This window comes from Podospora bellae-mahoneyi, chromosome 3 (genome assembly GCF_035222275.1).
Source record: "Podospora bellae-mahoneyi strain CBS 112042 chromosome 3, whole genome shotgun sequence".
In the NCBI taxonomy this organism is placed as follows: Eukaryota; Fungi; Ascomycota; class Sordariomycetes; order Sordariales; family Podosporaceae; genus Podospora; species Podospora bellae-mahoneyi.
The window spans coordinates 1628546-1641098 of NC_085882.1; the positions used below are offsets into that span (position 1 = coordinate 1628546).

At 53.6% G+C, this 12553-nt stretch overlaps 5 protein-coding genes across 5 annotated transcripts; 2 read left to right on the top strand and 3 right to left on the bottom strand.

Moving 5' to 3' along the window:
- Positions 1–131: 131 nt before the first annotated feature.
- On the top strand, positions 132–6517 carry SCC2 (Sister chromatid cohesion protein 2; the record flags this gene model as incomplete). Its single annotated transcript, XM_062877615.1, is given in 4 exon segments — positions 132–620; positions 697–877; positions 931–1420; positions 1439–6517. 4 exon segments carry the CDS (start codon positions 440–442, stop codon positions 6515–6517), a joined length of 5931 nt encoding a protein of 1976 aa, XP_062733404.1. The 5' UTR covers positions 132–439.
- A 357-nt stretch (positions 6518–6874) lies between these two features.
- Positions 6875–8117, bottom strand: QC761_304710 (uncharacterized protein; the record flags this gene model as incomplete). The annotated part of the gene is made up of 3 exons (XM_062877616.1): positions 6875–6959; positions 7077–7872; positions 7994–8117. The coding sequence occupies 2 exons, from the start codon at positions 8115–8117 to the stop codon at positions 7448–7450; spliced, it is 549 nt and encodes a 182-aa protein (XP_062733405.1). The 3' UTR covers positions 6875–6959; positions 7077–7447.
- A 534-nt stretch (positions 8118–8651) lies between these two features.
- PPH3 (phosphoprotein phosphatase PP4 catalytic subunit) lies at positions 8652–10117 on the top strand (the record flags this gene model as incomplete). Its single annotated transcript, XM_062877617.1, has 2 exons — positions 8652–8668; positions 8734–10117. The coding sequence occupies 2 exons, from the start codon at positions 8652–8654 to the stop codon at positions 10115–10117; spliced, it is 1401 nt and encodes a 466-aa protein (XP_062733406.1).
- A 75-nt stretch (positions 10118–10192) lies between these two features.
- Positions 10193–11108, bottom strand: QC761_304730 (uncharacterized protein). Its single transcript, XM_062877618.1, has 2 exons — positions 10516–11108; positions 10193–10468 (listed from the first exon to the last, which is right to left on the bottom strand). The coding sequence occupies exons 1-2, from the start codon at positions 10854–10856 to the stop codon at positions 10333–10335; spliced, it is 477 nt and encodes a 158-aa protein (XP_062733407.1). The 5' UTR covers positions 10857–11108; the 3' UTR covers positions 10193–10332.
- Positions 11109–11195: 87 nt separating this feature from the next.
- QC761_304735 (uncharacterized protein) lies at positions 11196–12367 on the bottom strand (the record flags this gene model as incomplete). The annotated part of the gene is made up of 2 exons (XM_062877619.1): positions 11196–11340; positions 11468–12367. The coding sequence occupies 2 exons, from the start codon at positions 12365–12367 to the stop codon at positions 11326–11328; spliced, it is 915 nt and encodes a 304-aa protein (XP_062733408.1). The 3' UTR covers positions 11196–11325.
- Between the last annotated feature and the right edge of the window lie 186 nt (positions 12368–12553).

Consider the following 12553-nt stretch of genomic DNA (forward strand, 5'->3'; position numbering starts at 1 on the left):
CCGCGACTGCACCTCTTTCGGCAGGCAACTCGCTGGGGCACGGACCACATGGTTCCCCAAAAGCTGCAAGGCGGCGCTGAAAGATGCTGGAGAAGCGACGGCAGGCGCGAGTGAGGCTGCACTTGGCGGTCCTTCTTTCTGGGATCCAACTCCCAATCGAGAGTGCCAGGCACGACCAGGACAGGATTATCATTTGCTTTCTGTTTGACGACTATTGTCGCGTTTTGTTGCAGTCCAGCTGTCAGGCGAGGATGAACCTCTTGCTGATTGCTGAAAAGAACCACAGCCCTCCGCGTTGAATCCCGACTTTCCACTTCCACGTCTTTGAACCTCCTGGAGAGAGCGCCTCGAGAGCTTGCTGCGATCGCCCCGCGAGCCATGTTCCGACACCTCTTGTCGTGATTCGACTGCAAACAGATCTGCTTTGCTCCCACCAACCATGGCGAACTCATGGCCGGGCGCTCACAATGGCCCTCCAAACAATAACAATTGGGATGGAGCTCCTCAGGCCAACCCACCACCACCTCCAGTTTCGCAACCTGCTGGCTTTGCGAGGCCATTCACACTCGCCGAAGTCTTGCCCTACACACCCTTCTCGGCGATAGCTCCCTTTGACTCGAGTATGCTTTTCTCTCGGCTTTACTCACTTCTATGGGATTGAACTATCATTTTCTGACGATATCCTCTCCTGAATAGGTGTGCTTCCTTCACCATCGATAGGTTCTGCGTCGCCCGCTCCCCCAGTAACCGACCTGATACCAAGTCTCGACTTCGAATCGTTAAATCAAGAGGCTTCCACGAATACGGCCTCGAGGTTACTACAGCAGACAGTCGGCCAGGTTCAAAGGCTTCTAGAGAGAGGAAATATCCCCGAATAGTATGTTTGATACCCGGTGGAATGGCAAGATATTGAAGCTAATATTGCCGAAGCAAATTCAAGACTGGACCACGCGCGACGACTTCTTCACCAGCGAAACACAGTTCCCTGGCTGCAAGACTGTCACCGTTCTCGAAAATGGTGCACGATTCAACGTCGATACCGTTTCGGTATCCGACCCCAGATACCCCCACACCCGCTGCGAATAATCATCCGAACGTCATTACCACGCCCGTTCCCACGAAACAGAAGATTTCTGCCAAGCCGGTCATTAAGAAAGAACCAGGCCAAGGAAAGAAACTGAGCAGTATTCCTGCAAACACACCGGGCCCTTCTGCGAGCCCGGCCACATCTGCGAACCAGCAGGCGCATGCTGCGAACAAGGCGCGATTCGAGATAGTCTTGCCCACCAAGAAGGAGCTTGAACAGCAGGCCGGCCTTGCGAATATCAAGCCGCACCCTTCGTCTAATGTGACTCCACGCGCTCCGCCTGCGGCAGTTGCTCCCCCGACTCCGGCGTATCATCCTCAGTATCAGCCTCAGGTTCAACACTCACCTCAGGTACAACGCCAAGCTCAGGTACAGCATCAACCGCAAGTACACCAACAGCATCAGGTCCCGCAACAACATCAGGTTCAACAACAACATCAGGTTCAACAACAACAACAACAACAACAACAACAACAACAACAACAACAACAACAACGCAGTCAGCAACACCCACCGCAGCCTGTTCTCCCAACCCTCAGCTCTGCAGAAGCTACCGCGGCCTCAAGAACTGCCACGCCCCCAGAGCGGCCCGGTTCGCAAAGCATACCCAGCTCTCAAAAGCCAATCATTGCTATTGAGCTTCCCAAGACCAAGACTTTTGACAAGAGTGAGTTTATGGTGGTTGCAGATGAGCCTGAGGAGCCTGCCAACTTGCCATTGAAGAAGCGGAAGCACGGTGATATTGATGGTGACGACATCTATGGAGAGAGCTTGGATCTTCGCCAGAGAGCTGATGCGGCTCTTCATGACTTGAGAGTGTTTCTTCACAACGCTTTCCAGGCAGAGAACGCTGTGCTTGCCCGAAAGCAAGGAAACGACATGGTGGTTTTGGTTTCTGAGAACGAAGCTACCCTGACAGCAACCGCACAATCCAGGGCGCAGGCCCTGCTGGGCAAGACGATCACCTTGAACTGTTTCAAGAATGCGCCTCTCGAGGAGCTAATTCACCTCATTCGGCTTTCCGAAGGTGCTTTAAAGCTGGCCGAAACGCTAGACATCAAGGTTGACGAGACCTGGGTAGCTGCCGATGTGGAGCAGTGGCTGAGCCAGCTGCCCTTGTTAGAGATGGCGATTCGGGCTGGCCGCACGTCTCTAAGAATCATGTGTGGCGGCCGTCAAGAGAAGCAGCTTTACTCCCAAGACACAATAGAACACTGTCTTGACCTGTTCAAGCGTATCATTGACGGCATCGTCATTCCGATTGCCGAGTTGAGAGCCACCCCAGGGGCTAACGAACTCTTCAAGACGTTGGCTCAGAACAAGAAGAAGATTGTGGCCTTGTTCAACGATTGCCAGAAGCTGTTTTCTATCATGGCGACTTTGATCTCATCCATCGACACCTCGGACGCGGTGACAAACACGCTCGAGTTCACTGCCTCGCGGCTCATCTTTATGGAGACGGCACATGCAGAAAAGGACTCCGTCATTGACACGCAAAAGTTCGATGGACTTCGTTTGGTCGCTATGGATATGCTTTCGCAGATTTTCCTGCTGAACCCTGAGCAGCGGAAGGGCATTTTCAATGAGATTTTGAGCTCGTTGGAGAAGCTGCCGCTTGGGAAGAGAGCGAGGACTTTCAAACTTGTGGATGGCACGAGTATCCAGCCAGTGTCTGCTCTCATCATGCGGTTGGTTCAGACCAGTGCTGGCAAGGTTGGCGATGCGGGTCGAGGAAAGGGGAATACTATGCCTGTCGAGGACGAGGCGGCCGAAGGCCCTAGGCGGCTGCCGCAGTCGTTTTCCATTCAGGATGAGGAGCACGGTGCCTCGCAGCATCGTATCGCCATTCAAGAGCTTGACGACGTTTCTGAGGCCTTGATCAAGACAGCCACCAACAGCGCCTCAGACATTGTCCAGTTTATTGTGAGCCGAGCGCTCAAGTCGACCAAGTCTGGTGATACGCCGTATCGCAACCTCCTTGACATGTTTGTGGAGGACTTCGCTCTCTGTCTTGACAATCCCGACTGGCCTGCGGCGGAGCTGTTGCTTCGAATCTTTATGCATCTGATGTTTCAGCTCATCGAGAATGACAAGCAACCCGTCACTGCGAAGAACATGGCTTTGGAGCTGTTGGGAAGCATGGGTGCCGCTGTTTCCAAGCTCCGCGGGCATGTGAGGAAAGGTGTCAGCAGTCTCGACACGCAAGACAGCGACGGCCTGGGGTTGTTCCTTTCCGACTTGGCTGCTGCGGCGCTGGAGCTCAAGTCTCGCCCGGAGCAGATGGTGGCGTGGACTGGGCCATATCGTGCTACGCTTGAGCACCTCGAGAGCCGCTTCTCAGAGGATCCTCATCTGGCGAGTGCCATCTCTTTCTTGGTTTCCGACTGGGCAAGCAAGACATGCAAGACCTACGACGACTATGAAGACGATGTTGCCGAGCGTGATCATGAGCTTGGCCGACTCGCCTACAGGCTCCGGGAAATGATACACGATCGTCAGTGGATGTCGAGGGAGTATTCTTTCAAAGACATTAGCCAGAGCTATGCGAGGCTGTCTTACTCGATCACCCTCTTGAGGTCCCCGCTCTGTGAGGCCTTCAATACGATTCTGAACATTCTTCTCAACTCAATGGCTAGTGACCAGCCGACGGTACGAAGCAAGAGCTTGAAGAGCGTCAACCAGGTCCTGGAAACGGACCCGTCCATTCTGGATGGAGATTCCGTGGTGGTGCAGCTCATTCTGAGATGTTCCAACGACTCGTCCACGCAGGTGCGTGATTCGGCGCTTGGGTTGATTGGCAAGTGCATCAGCATGCGGCCGGCTTTGGAGGAGCAGATTACCCCCACGGTTGTGGAGCGGTTTAATGATGCTGGGCATGGTGTTCGGAAGAGGGCCATGAAGCTTGCCAAGGATATTTACCTTCGCAACAGCAACCGGACGCTGAGGAGCACGATTGCGAATGGGCTGCTACATCGGATTCAGGACCCGGAGGAGAGCGTCAGGGAGCTGGCCAAGCAGGTGATTGAGGAGATATGGTTTGCCCCTTTTCACAGCGGCCAGACCTCGGCCGCGTCCAAGATTTCTCTTGCGGATCATGTTTTGCTCATGGTGCAGACGGTGAACCGGGGCAATGTTGTCAGTGTGCTGGATAAGGTGCTTCAAGCACTGCTGGCGCCGAGCAACAAGACGGCGCAGGCTTCGTTGGAGGTCTGCACGAAACTGGTGGAGAGCATGTTTGACCTGGTTGACAGCTCGGATCCGGAGGACACGACCAAGCCTTCGGGAAGAGATGTCTTGCAGATTCTGATGATTTTTGCAAAGGCGGAAGCTAGTCTCTTTACGTTTGAGCAGTTGCGGCTGTTGAGGCCTTATATCAGCAGCATCCGCAGCAACGAGGACCCGGCCGTGTCCAAGGCTGTGGTGGTTATCTATCGTCGGGTGCTTCCGCAGCTGTCGAGCGCGCATTCTCAGTTCCTTACCGAGGTGCGCAGTGAGCTGATGCCTACCATGACGACAGTTTCACGGCCTCTGATGAACGAGGTCATGGCTTGCTTGTGGATCATTAGCGGGCTGCTCGACACTTCGGAACACATGGCCAGGCTTGCGGCCTCGAGTCTGAGGAATATCCAGGCGCTGCATGCAAAGAGCAAGACGCAGCCTCTGGATACCCGCACCATGCGCCAGTTTGAGCGGTACTCGCTCATTGTCGGTATGGCGGGCAAACACTTCAACCTCGACAACCATTTGGACTTTTTTAACAAGATGTTGAAGACGAATGGCAGCTCCGTCTCAAAGTTGATGGTTGATCTGGTGGTCCCTTTTGCTGCCCCGTCGTATCATATGGACATGAGGAAGGCAGCGTTGGACTCGGTGGGGCTGGTGTGTCAGGCCTGGCCGAGGAACTACGTTTCTGCAAATGTTTACACGACGTTTCAGCACGTGTTTGACGAGCAGGTTCCGGTGCTGGAGGCGATGGTGCTGAGGTCGTTTAAGGAGTTTTTGCTGACGGAGGAGAAGAGGTCGGAGGAGGCGGCGGAGGCGCCGACGGGGATGAATGGGGGGGCGAAGCAGGAGAAGAAGAGGGAGTTGACTGTTATTGGTGGCACGAACTACGACGATGTTGCGAGTGCTACGACGCATCGATTCCTCAAGGAGATTATTCGGATTACTACCGCCACGCAAGACAACCATGCTTTCCTTGCGGTGGAGGTTCTCGCCAGCATCAACAGGCAGGGTTTGGTACACCCCAAGGAGACGGGCGTCACGTTCATTACGCTTGAAACGTCGTCCAATCCTAGGATTTCGGAGCTTGCCTTTTTGGAACATAAAGCGCTGCACGCCAAGCATGAGACGGTTGTGGAAAGGGAGTATGTCAAGGCTGTTCAGTCAGCTTTTGCGTACCAGCGGGACATTGTTAAGGATTCGCGCGGTGCGATTGCCACTGGCAATGGGGTCTTTACTCCCAAGCTTCATCTCCTGATGGAGGTGCTCAAGATCAGCAAGTCAAAGAATCGGCAAAAGTTTCTGGAGAAGCTGTGCGGGCAGCTCGACTTTGATGTGGGCAAGCTGGACATGGGGGAGCGGGTGCCGAGCCATGTGGTGTATGCGAGGTTTGTAACGGAGTGTTTGGCGTACTTTGAGTACTTGACCGTGGGCGAGGTGGGGTGTGTGGTTGGGGCGCTGGAGAGGTTGGTCACCGGGACGGGGGCGGGCGTTGCGCAGGCGATTGAGATGGAGGTTTTGGGGTTTAGGGTGGATGTTCTTGAGGAGGAGCAGCAGCAACAGCAGGTCTTGGGAGAGAATGGACAGGCTGCTGGTGCTGCTGCTGGGTCGTTGTCGTCGTCGTCGGCGAATCAGTTGCAGGAGGCCCCTAGGGTGGAGCTTGAGAAGCTGAGGCGTCTTACGGCGGGGGCGGTAGTTTTGTTGGGTGTTTGGGAGGCGAGGACTTACCTCAGGAGGTTGTATGGGCTTGGGATTGGGGGGAGGAGGGAGAATAAAGTCAAGATGTTGGGGAAGGACTTGAGTAAGGCCCCTGTCAAGGCGCAGGGGGTGACGGGGGAGAAGTTGTGGGAGGAGATGGGGGTGTTGGGGGAGAGGTTGGAAAGTAGGGAGGGGATGATGGGGGTTTGTAGGGGGTTTGTGGAGTTGATGAATGTTGATAAGGAGTTTTTGGTTGGGGACGAAGATGAGGAGGGGTTGATGGAAGAAGGGGGGGCAAGTCCGATGAGTGGCGGGGAGGATGATGAGCTGGTGGGAGAGAGGAAGAGGGGGAGGAAGAGGAAGAGTGATACGGGTAGTCAGGGGACGCCGGGGAAGAAGAAGAGGGGTAGGAGTGGGAGTATGGGGGGGCAACCTAGGAAGAGGGGACGGCCGAAGAAGGTTGCTAGGGAGGAGGAGGAAGGGGAGGGGGAGGAGGGGGATTGGTTTTAGTTGCCATATTTTTTCCTTCAGAGAAAATCAACATGAACAGCAGGCGTTTTGCGGGGGGATTGATTTCTTTGGGACGGGGAAGGGTATTGATATGATTGGCGTTTTGGGATGGGATGGGAAGGGAATGGCGGGGAGAGGCAACGGGGAAAGGGGGGGATCAAAATGGTTGCGAACATGGCTGAGGTTAACTAGCTGCATAAACTGCTTTACTTTGGGACTTTAGGTGGTTTATATTATTTCGTTGCTAATGGATTCTGAGATGGGGGTCAGACACTAGTTACATATGGGAGAGCAATAAATATAATTTTGGTGATTAAGCGACTTGAGCGAGGTTGCGAATGATTATGTTTGCGGTGCGAGCTGGTCTAAGTCTTGAAAGTCTCGTCACATGTTTATCACAACATGTTTATTTTTATGCTTCAGCACCCTTTTCAAGCTTTTTCTGGTATAGTATTAGCACTTTTTCTTTTCATATGATGCACCGAGGGCTTCTTTTTGACGTTCATATCGCTTAAAAGTTACCAAACGATCGTGTTTGTGTTGGGTCGGTCATATCTACATAGGTAGGCGTCGAGGAAGATTGTATAGGTAGGCTTGTGCACCACTCCAATCAGCAGCGTACTTTTTTTGGCTTCTCAATTCCATTTATTTCGATTTATGTCTCCTTGCAGCTTCTGTCCCACTGCCGTTGTTTTCGCCTGAGGGTATTATCCATCTATCAGTCCGCATTCATCTTCCACTTCTTGCCATCGGGCTGGCCCAACTGTTCCCTGCTTCCGAAGCCTGTCCCGTATGTACAACCCCCAACCAAACTTCGTGGTATTTCCCTTTGTTTTATTATCCCCCACCCCTTGTTATTGTTGTTGTTGTTGTTGTTGTTATTGCCTCCTTCCTGTATGTCCGTCGCCCCATCTCATCTTTGTCAAGCCATCACCTCCCCTCCCTCCTCGGTTCAGCCTTCTCGACTGTCTTCTCCTCTTCCTTGTGAAACCCCAACCACTCCCCCAATATCCCCCCCGGTTTCGGAACCGGACACTCCCTCTCCGCCTTTCGTTCCCTCTGCCTCTCCATTCTTAGCTTTTGGAGCTCCTCTGGCGTGGTGGCGATTGCATTGTTGAATCTAGCCACCCCGTCCTCCCCCACGATTTGTTTTTTTCTTCTCGTGGTGGCGTTGGGATCGAGCTCCCCGTCGGCGAGAGTTCGTCGGGGTGCTGGACAGGGGAGGATGTGGGGGAGGGCGACGACGAAGAAGGAGGCGAGGAGGGTGGTTGCGAAGAGGGTTGATGTTGAGCGGGAGCGGGGGTGGAGGTGGGGGGGTGGCATTATTGTGGTTTTGTTGGTGGTGGAGGGGGGAACTGAGGGGATTGTTAGCTTTTCTCGAATAAGGGTAGAATGGGGGATAACATACTAACTGAGTGTATGAGATAGGGGAGAGAAGGGATTATATCATGGCTCCAGCCCTGAAACAAATCTAACGAACGATGGGCTGGCTCTTCGGGGAGGTCGGGTCGGGTCGGGGGGGAGGGGGCAGGAGCTCTACTTCGAGATATGGGTGCTGGATGGATGGAGCTTGGTGGATTGATGGATTGGTGCCCCACATTGCCGTTTTCCTAGTCTTGAGCCCGAGCCCGAGCTGTCAGTCAGGCGCGCGTCACTGCACCTTTTTTTATTTTTACGCGCTAAAGCTTACCGGAGCTAGGGACGCACGGGCCAGGGTAGTCAATTGTCGGGTTTCAGCTTGGCTAACCACGACTGGGGACGTCGCCTTTTGCGCAAAACATATTTCTACAAGGGAAAGAAAATTGGGGGGAAAAGCATTCTTTTATCTGATATTTGCTGCTTCTTTATTCATTATTGCTAGAGGAGTAGCCGAACCAAATCTGTTCTTGTTCAAGCCCAGCGCGGCGCACATACAACAAGGTGTATAGACAGGAACAACCACCAAGTTTATTTTATCGGATAGGACTTATCACCCTGCTGCTCCCCTACGCCACCACCCACATCGATCGCGACAAACTCTCTTTGCGACAAGCACATACACACACACACACACACACACAACACATACATACACACAACAATCCAACATCTAGATACCCGGCACCCTCTCACAGCACACACACAAATAAGGAAAATGAGTGACCTCGACAGGCAAGAACCCATACCCCCGCGCGCAACCCATCATCCCCTTTCTAACCTACTCCCCCCAAAAACAGAGCCATAGCCCAACTCCGAGCCTGCCGCCCCATCCCCGAAAACGACGTCCGCGAGCTCTGCCACAAAGCCCGCGAGCTCCTCATCGAAGAAGGCAACGTCGTGACCGTCAACGCGCCCGTGACAATATGCGGCGACATCCACGGCCAGTTCCACGACCTGATGGAGCTCTTCCGCGTCGGCGGCGACGTCCCCGACACGAACTACCTCTTCATGGGCGACTTTGTCGACCGCGGGTTCTACTCGCTCGAGTCCTTCCTCCTCTTGCTCTGCCTCAAAGTTCGGTACCCAGACCGCATGACGCTCATTCGCGGGAACCACGAGTCTCGCCAGATTACGATGGTGTATGGGTTCTATGACGAGTGCTTGAGGAAGTACGGGAGCGCGAATGTTTGGAGGTATTGTTGTGATGTGTTTGATTACTTGGCGCTGGGGGCGATTGTGTTGGGGGCTAGTAATACTCTTTCCGAGGGGGGTGGTGGTGGAGGTGGTACGGCGCCGGTGGCGGGGCCGGATGTGGAGATTGAGGTTTGTAATGCGGATCAGCAGATTATTTCGAGGTTTTTGAGGAAGGGGTCTTCTTCTGCTTCTTCTTCGAGGGAGGGGAGTCAGGCGGGGGAAAGTCAGGTTGGGGAGGGCGGGAGCAGTCCTGAGAGGGGGCGGACGGAAGGGAGTCCGAATGGTGCGGCAGGGGGGCAGCCGACGACGAATGGGTTCGGGGATGGCGGTGGGCCACCGGCGCCGACGAATACGGGACCGCCGGGGTCGGGGGCGAGCGGGGCGAGTGGGGGAAGTATCGGGAATCCGGCGGGGGCGGTGTTGTGTGTTCATGGCGGGTTGAGTCCGTTGATTGATAATGTGGACAAGATTCGGCTGCTGGACCGGAAACAGGAAGTTCCTCATGAGGGTGCGATGTGCGACTTGCTCTGGTCGGATCCGGATGAGATTGATGGGTGGGGTTTGTCGCCGAGGGGGGCTGGGTTCTTGTTTGGGGCCGATATCGTCAAGGTGTTCAACCACAGGAACGACCTGAGCTTGATTGCGAGGGCGCATCAGCTGGTTATGGAGGGGTTCAAGGAGATGTTTGATGCGAGTATCGTCACGGTGTGGTCGGCGCCCAATTACTGCTACCGATGCGGGAATGTGGCTGCGTTGCTGGAGCTGTCGGAGGATGACTCTGGGTTGGGGGTGTTGGCGAGGAGTAATGGGGATGTGAACAGGAGTGACGGGATGGGCGGGCAGGGGTCAAGAGGTGTTTTGATGGAGAATGACTTGCTGGGCTACAACAAAGCTGGGCCGGCAAGGAGGTATCGGGTTTTCCAAGCGGCGCCGCAGGATTCGAGGGGGATGCCGGCTAAGAAGCCCGTTGCCGACTACTTTTTGTGATGCCGGCGGTCTGACCTCTTTTTTTTTTTTTTGCAAATCTGGGTTGGTGTTGAAGGATAACTGGGCCTTTTTTTATTTTTGAAGAAGCGGTTTGATTGTTTATTGTATTTTGGGCACATTGATTGTACCTATTACTTATTATGAGTTATACCCCCTATGCCCCTGGCAAAGTACGCGGAAAGTATGAATTCATCGCCATGGGTTGACGTTGCTTTTTAGTTTGAGGTTGAGCCCTTCAGTCGAGTGATAGTCTTCTCTATAGCCTCTTCATCAACGTCACAATTCCTCCCAGGAGCACATCCCAACGTCACACGGACTTGGCTGGTGTTTGCGCCGGTGATGAGGGATATTCTGCTGTTTATCAGCTTCCAATTCAGTTGGACTGGTTGCTAACTTACAAATCAGCCGCCATGGAACACTCGTTGGGCTCTGCGTCCTTCTGCTGCTCCTCACGTCTACAGGGCGTCTGGGATGGCGGCTGTTGCAGGTACTCTCTTATACCAGCCTCGCTGACCCCAACCTTGCCGAGCAACTCTCTCAGCCTCTGGTTTTCTTCCGCGACTTTTCTCGCGGCGAGCTGGATCTCTAGTGTTGCCTGCACCCCCTTTTTTTCGTGCTCCCTGATGCGGGATTCTAGGGAAGAGATGTACTCTTTTCGGCGGGCGCGGGAGAGGCGCTGGTTGGTGCGGATGCGGGAGAGGTTGGCTTGTTTTTTGGAGTCTGTGGAGGACATTTTCATGAAAAGGGAAGAGAGTGGTTACATAAGGGGCTGGGAAGGAAAGTGCAGTTTCACAGTTGTATGGCAGGCTGGCTGGGCAGCTGGGATATGAACAGTTTGTCTGAAACGGAGGAAGTTGAAAGAATTACGGGCCGGGATGGGTGATGCCAAGAGCGGCGAGAGGACCGGCTTGGCGGGCCGTGTGGTTCGGGCCTCCCGTGTAGGGGAGGGATCCAATGCTATTATGCAGTACCTCCGGAGCAAGCGATCAATAAAACCAAGCCTCGGGGGGCGTGGCGCCAGAGTATTGTCGAAAGCCTTTGAATGATTAGAAGGTGTATATATACCCGTCTCTCAACATTGGAGGAGACCTTGGGCGTAAAAGGGGCAGCATATGCCAAACAATGTACACCACAAGAATCATCAAAACATCAGGAACAAAAGTATGCGTGTATTCAAGAAAAGTAAATAACAAAAAGTTCTATTTTGATCAAAAGCCTAGTACCTAAGAAGCCTAGTACCTAAGCACCCAAGCAAGCAACCAGCACCTGCGTCAGCACAAAACAACAACAACAACCTCGTCAGCCAGCAACGCAAGCCAAATCGAAAAAGTGGGAAAAGAGAAAAACTCACCACTCCCCAACCGTCTCCCTCGTCACCAACCTCTTCAAATCGTCATCCATCCTCACCCTATACTTCACCATCTGCACCCGATCCTTCTCCCTCCCCGTCCTCTTCCACCTCAGCTTCGCATCATAATACAACCTTCCCAGCGTCTCCATCAACCCATTGATCACCGCCCGCCTCTCCACCGCCTCGCAAGTGGAGCAAAAAGCAGCAATCTTCCCCCCGTCAGGAATAGTCCGTGGAACCAACCAGATGGTCTCCTTCCACAGCGGTCTAAGCTTAATCTTGTGCTTACACAGCTCGTGAACCATGGGAGTCCGACAAACGGGGCATTGGTCGTGGTCTTGCATCCATTGACGGATGCAAGCTTGGCCAAATATGTGACCGCACGGTAGCACACAAGGCACAGAATCGTTGTTTTGATTGTAGATGCTCTGGCGTTGGGTAGCGGGAAGGATGCGAAGGGGGGAGATCATGCAAATGGAGCATGTGTGTTGGTGATGGGGGTGGTGGCGGCCAGGGTCGAAAAGGAAGGTGAATTTGGGGTCGGGAACGTAGATGCCCATGTCCTGAGGTTGATGTTTAGCCTCCTCTTCTTCAAGACCGGCGTCTTCTCTGTGAAGGGTGCTACGTTCGCGAATTTCTCCTTCCTCGAGATCGTCTCGAAGACTGCGCCATTCTCGAGTTTCTGCTTCGTCTAAATCCGAGACATTGTTGATGATTCTGATGGTGTCTTCAGAAGATTCAGACTCGTAATCAGGAAGGTCCGAGTCGTACTCTGCAATGTCAGGTTCATACAGAAGTGACTGTGAAGGGGACGGGGGGTTAGAAGGGAGATTAGAAGCGACGGATGAGCCGTCCGACTGTTCAGACTGCAAGTCTATGGAATTCCAAAAGCCGGACATGGTGGGCGTAGTCGAATGGTAGTAGTAAAAGATGTTGATGATGGTTTTGATGCCCTTTTGAACCCTGGGAGAGTCAGTATATAGCTGCGCTTTAATAGTATCCGTTCAGCAGCAACACCGAACAATGTGTTGTGAACAGGGCTGTTGCGTAGAACACAGCCGTATTGTACGGAAACCCGTAGCGAC

Coding starts and splice junctions, on each gene's coding strand:
- QC761_304730 (XM_062877618.1), bottom strand. CDS start 10,856: ATGAAAATGTCCTCCACAGACTCCAAAAAACAAGCCAACCTCTCCCGC. Junction 10,469..10,515: donor TGTTCCATGGCGGCTGATTT/GTAAGTTAGCAA, acceptor GATAAACAGCAG/AATATCCCTCATCACCGGCG.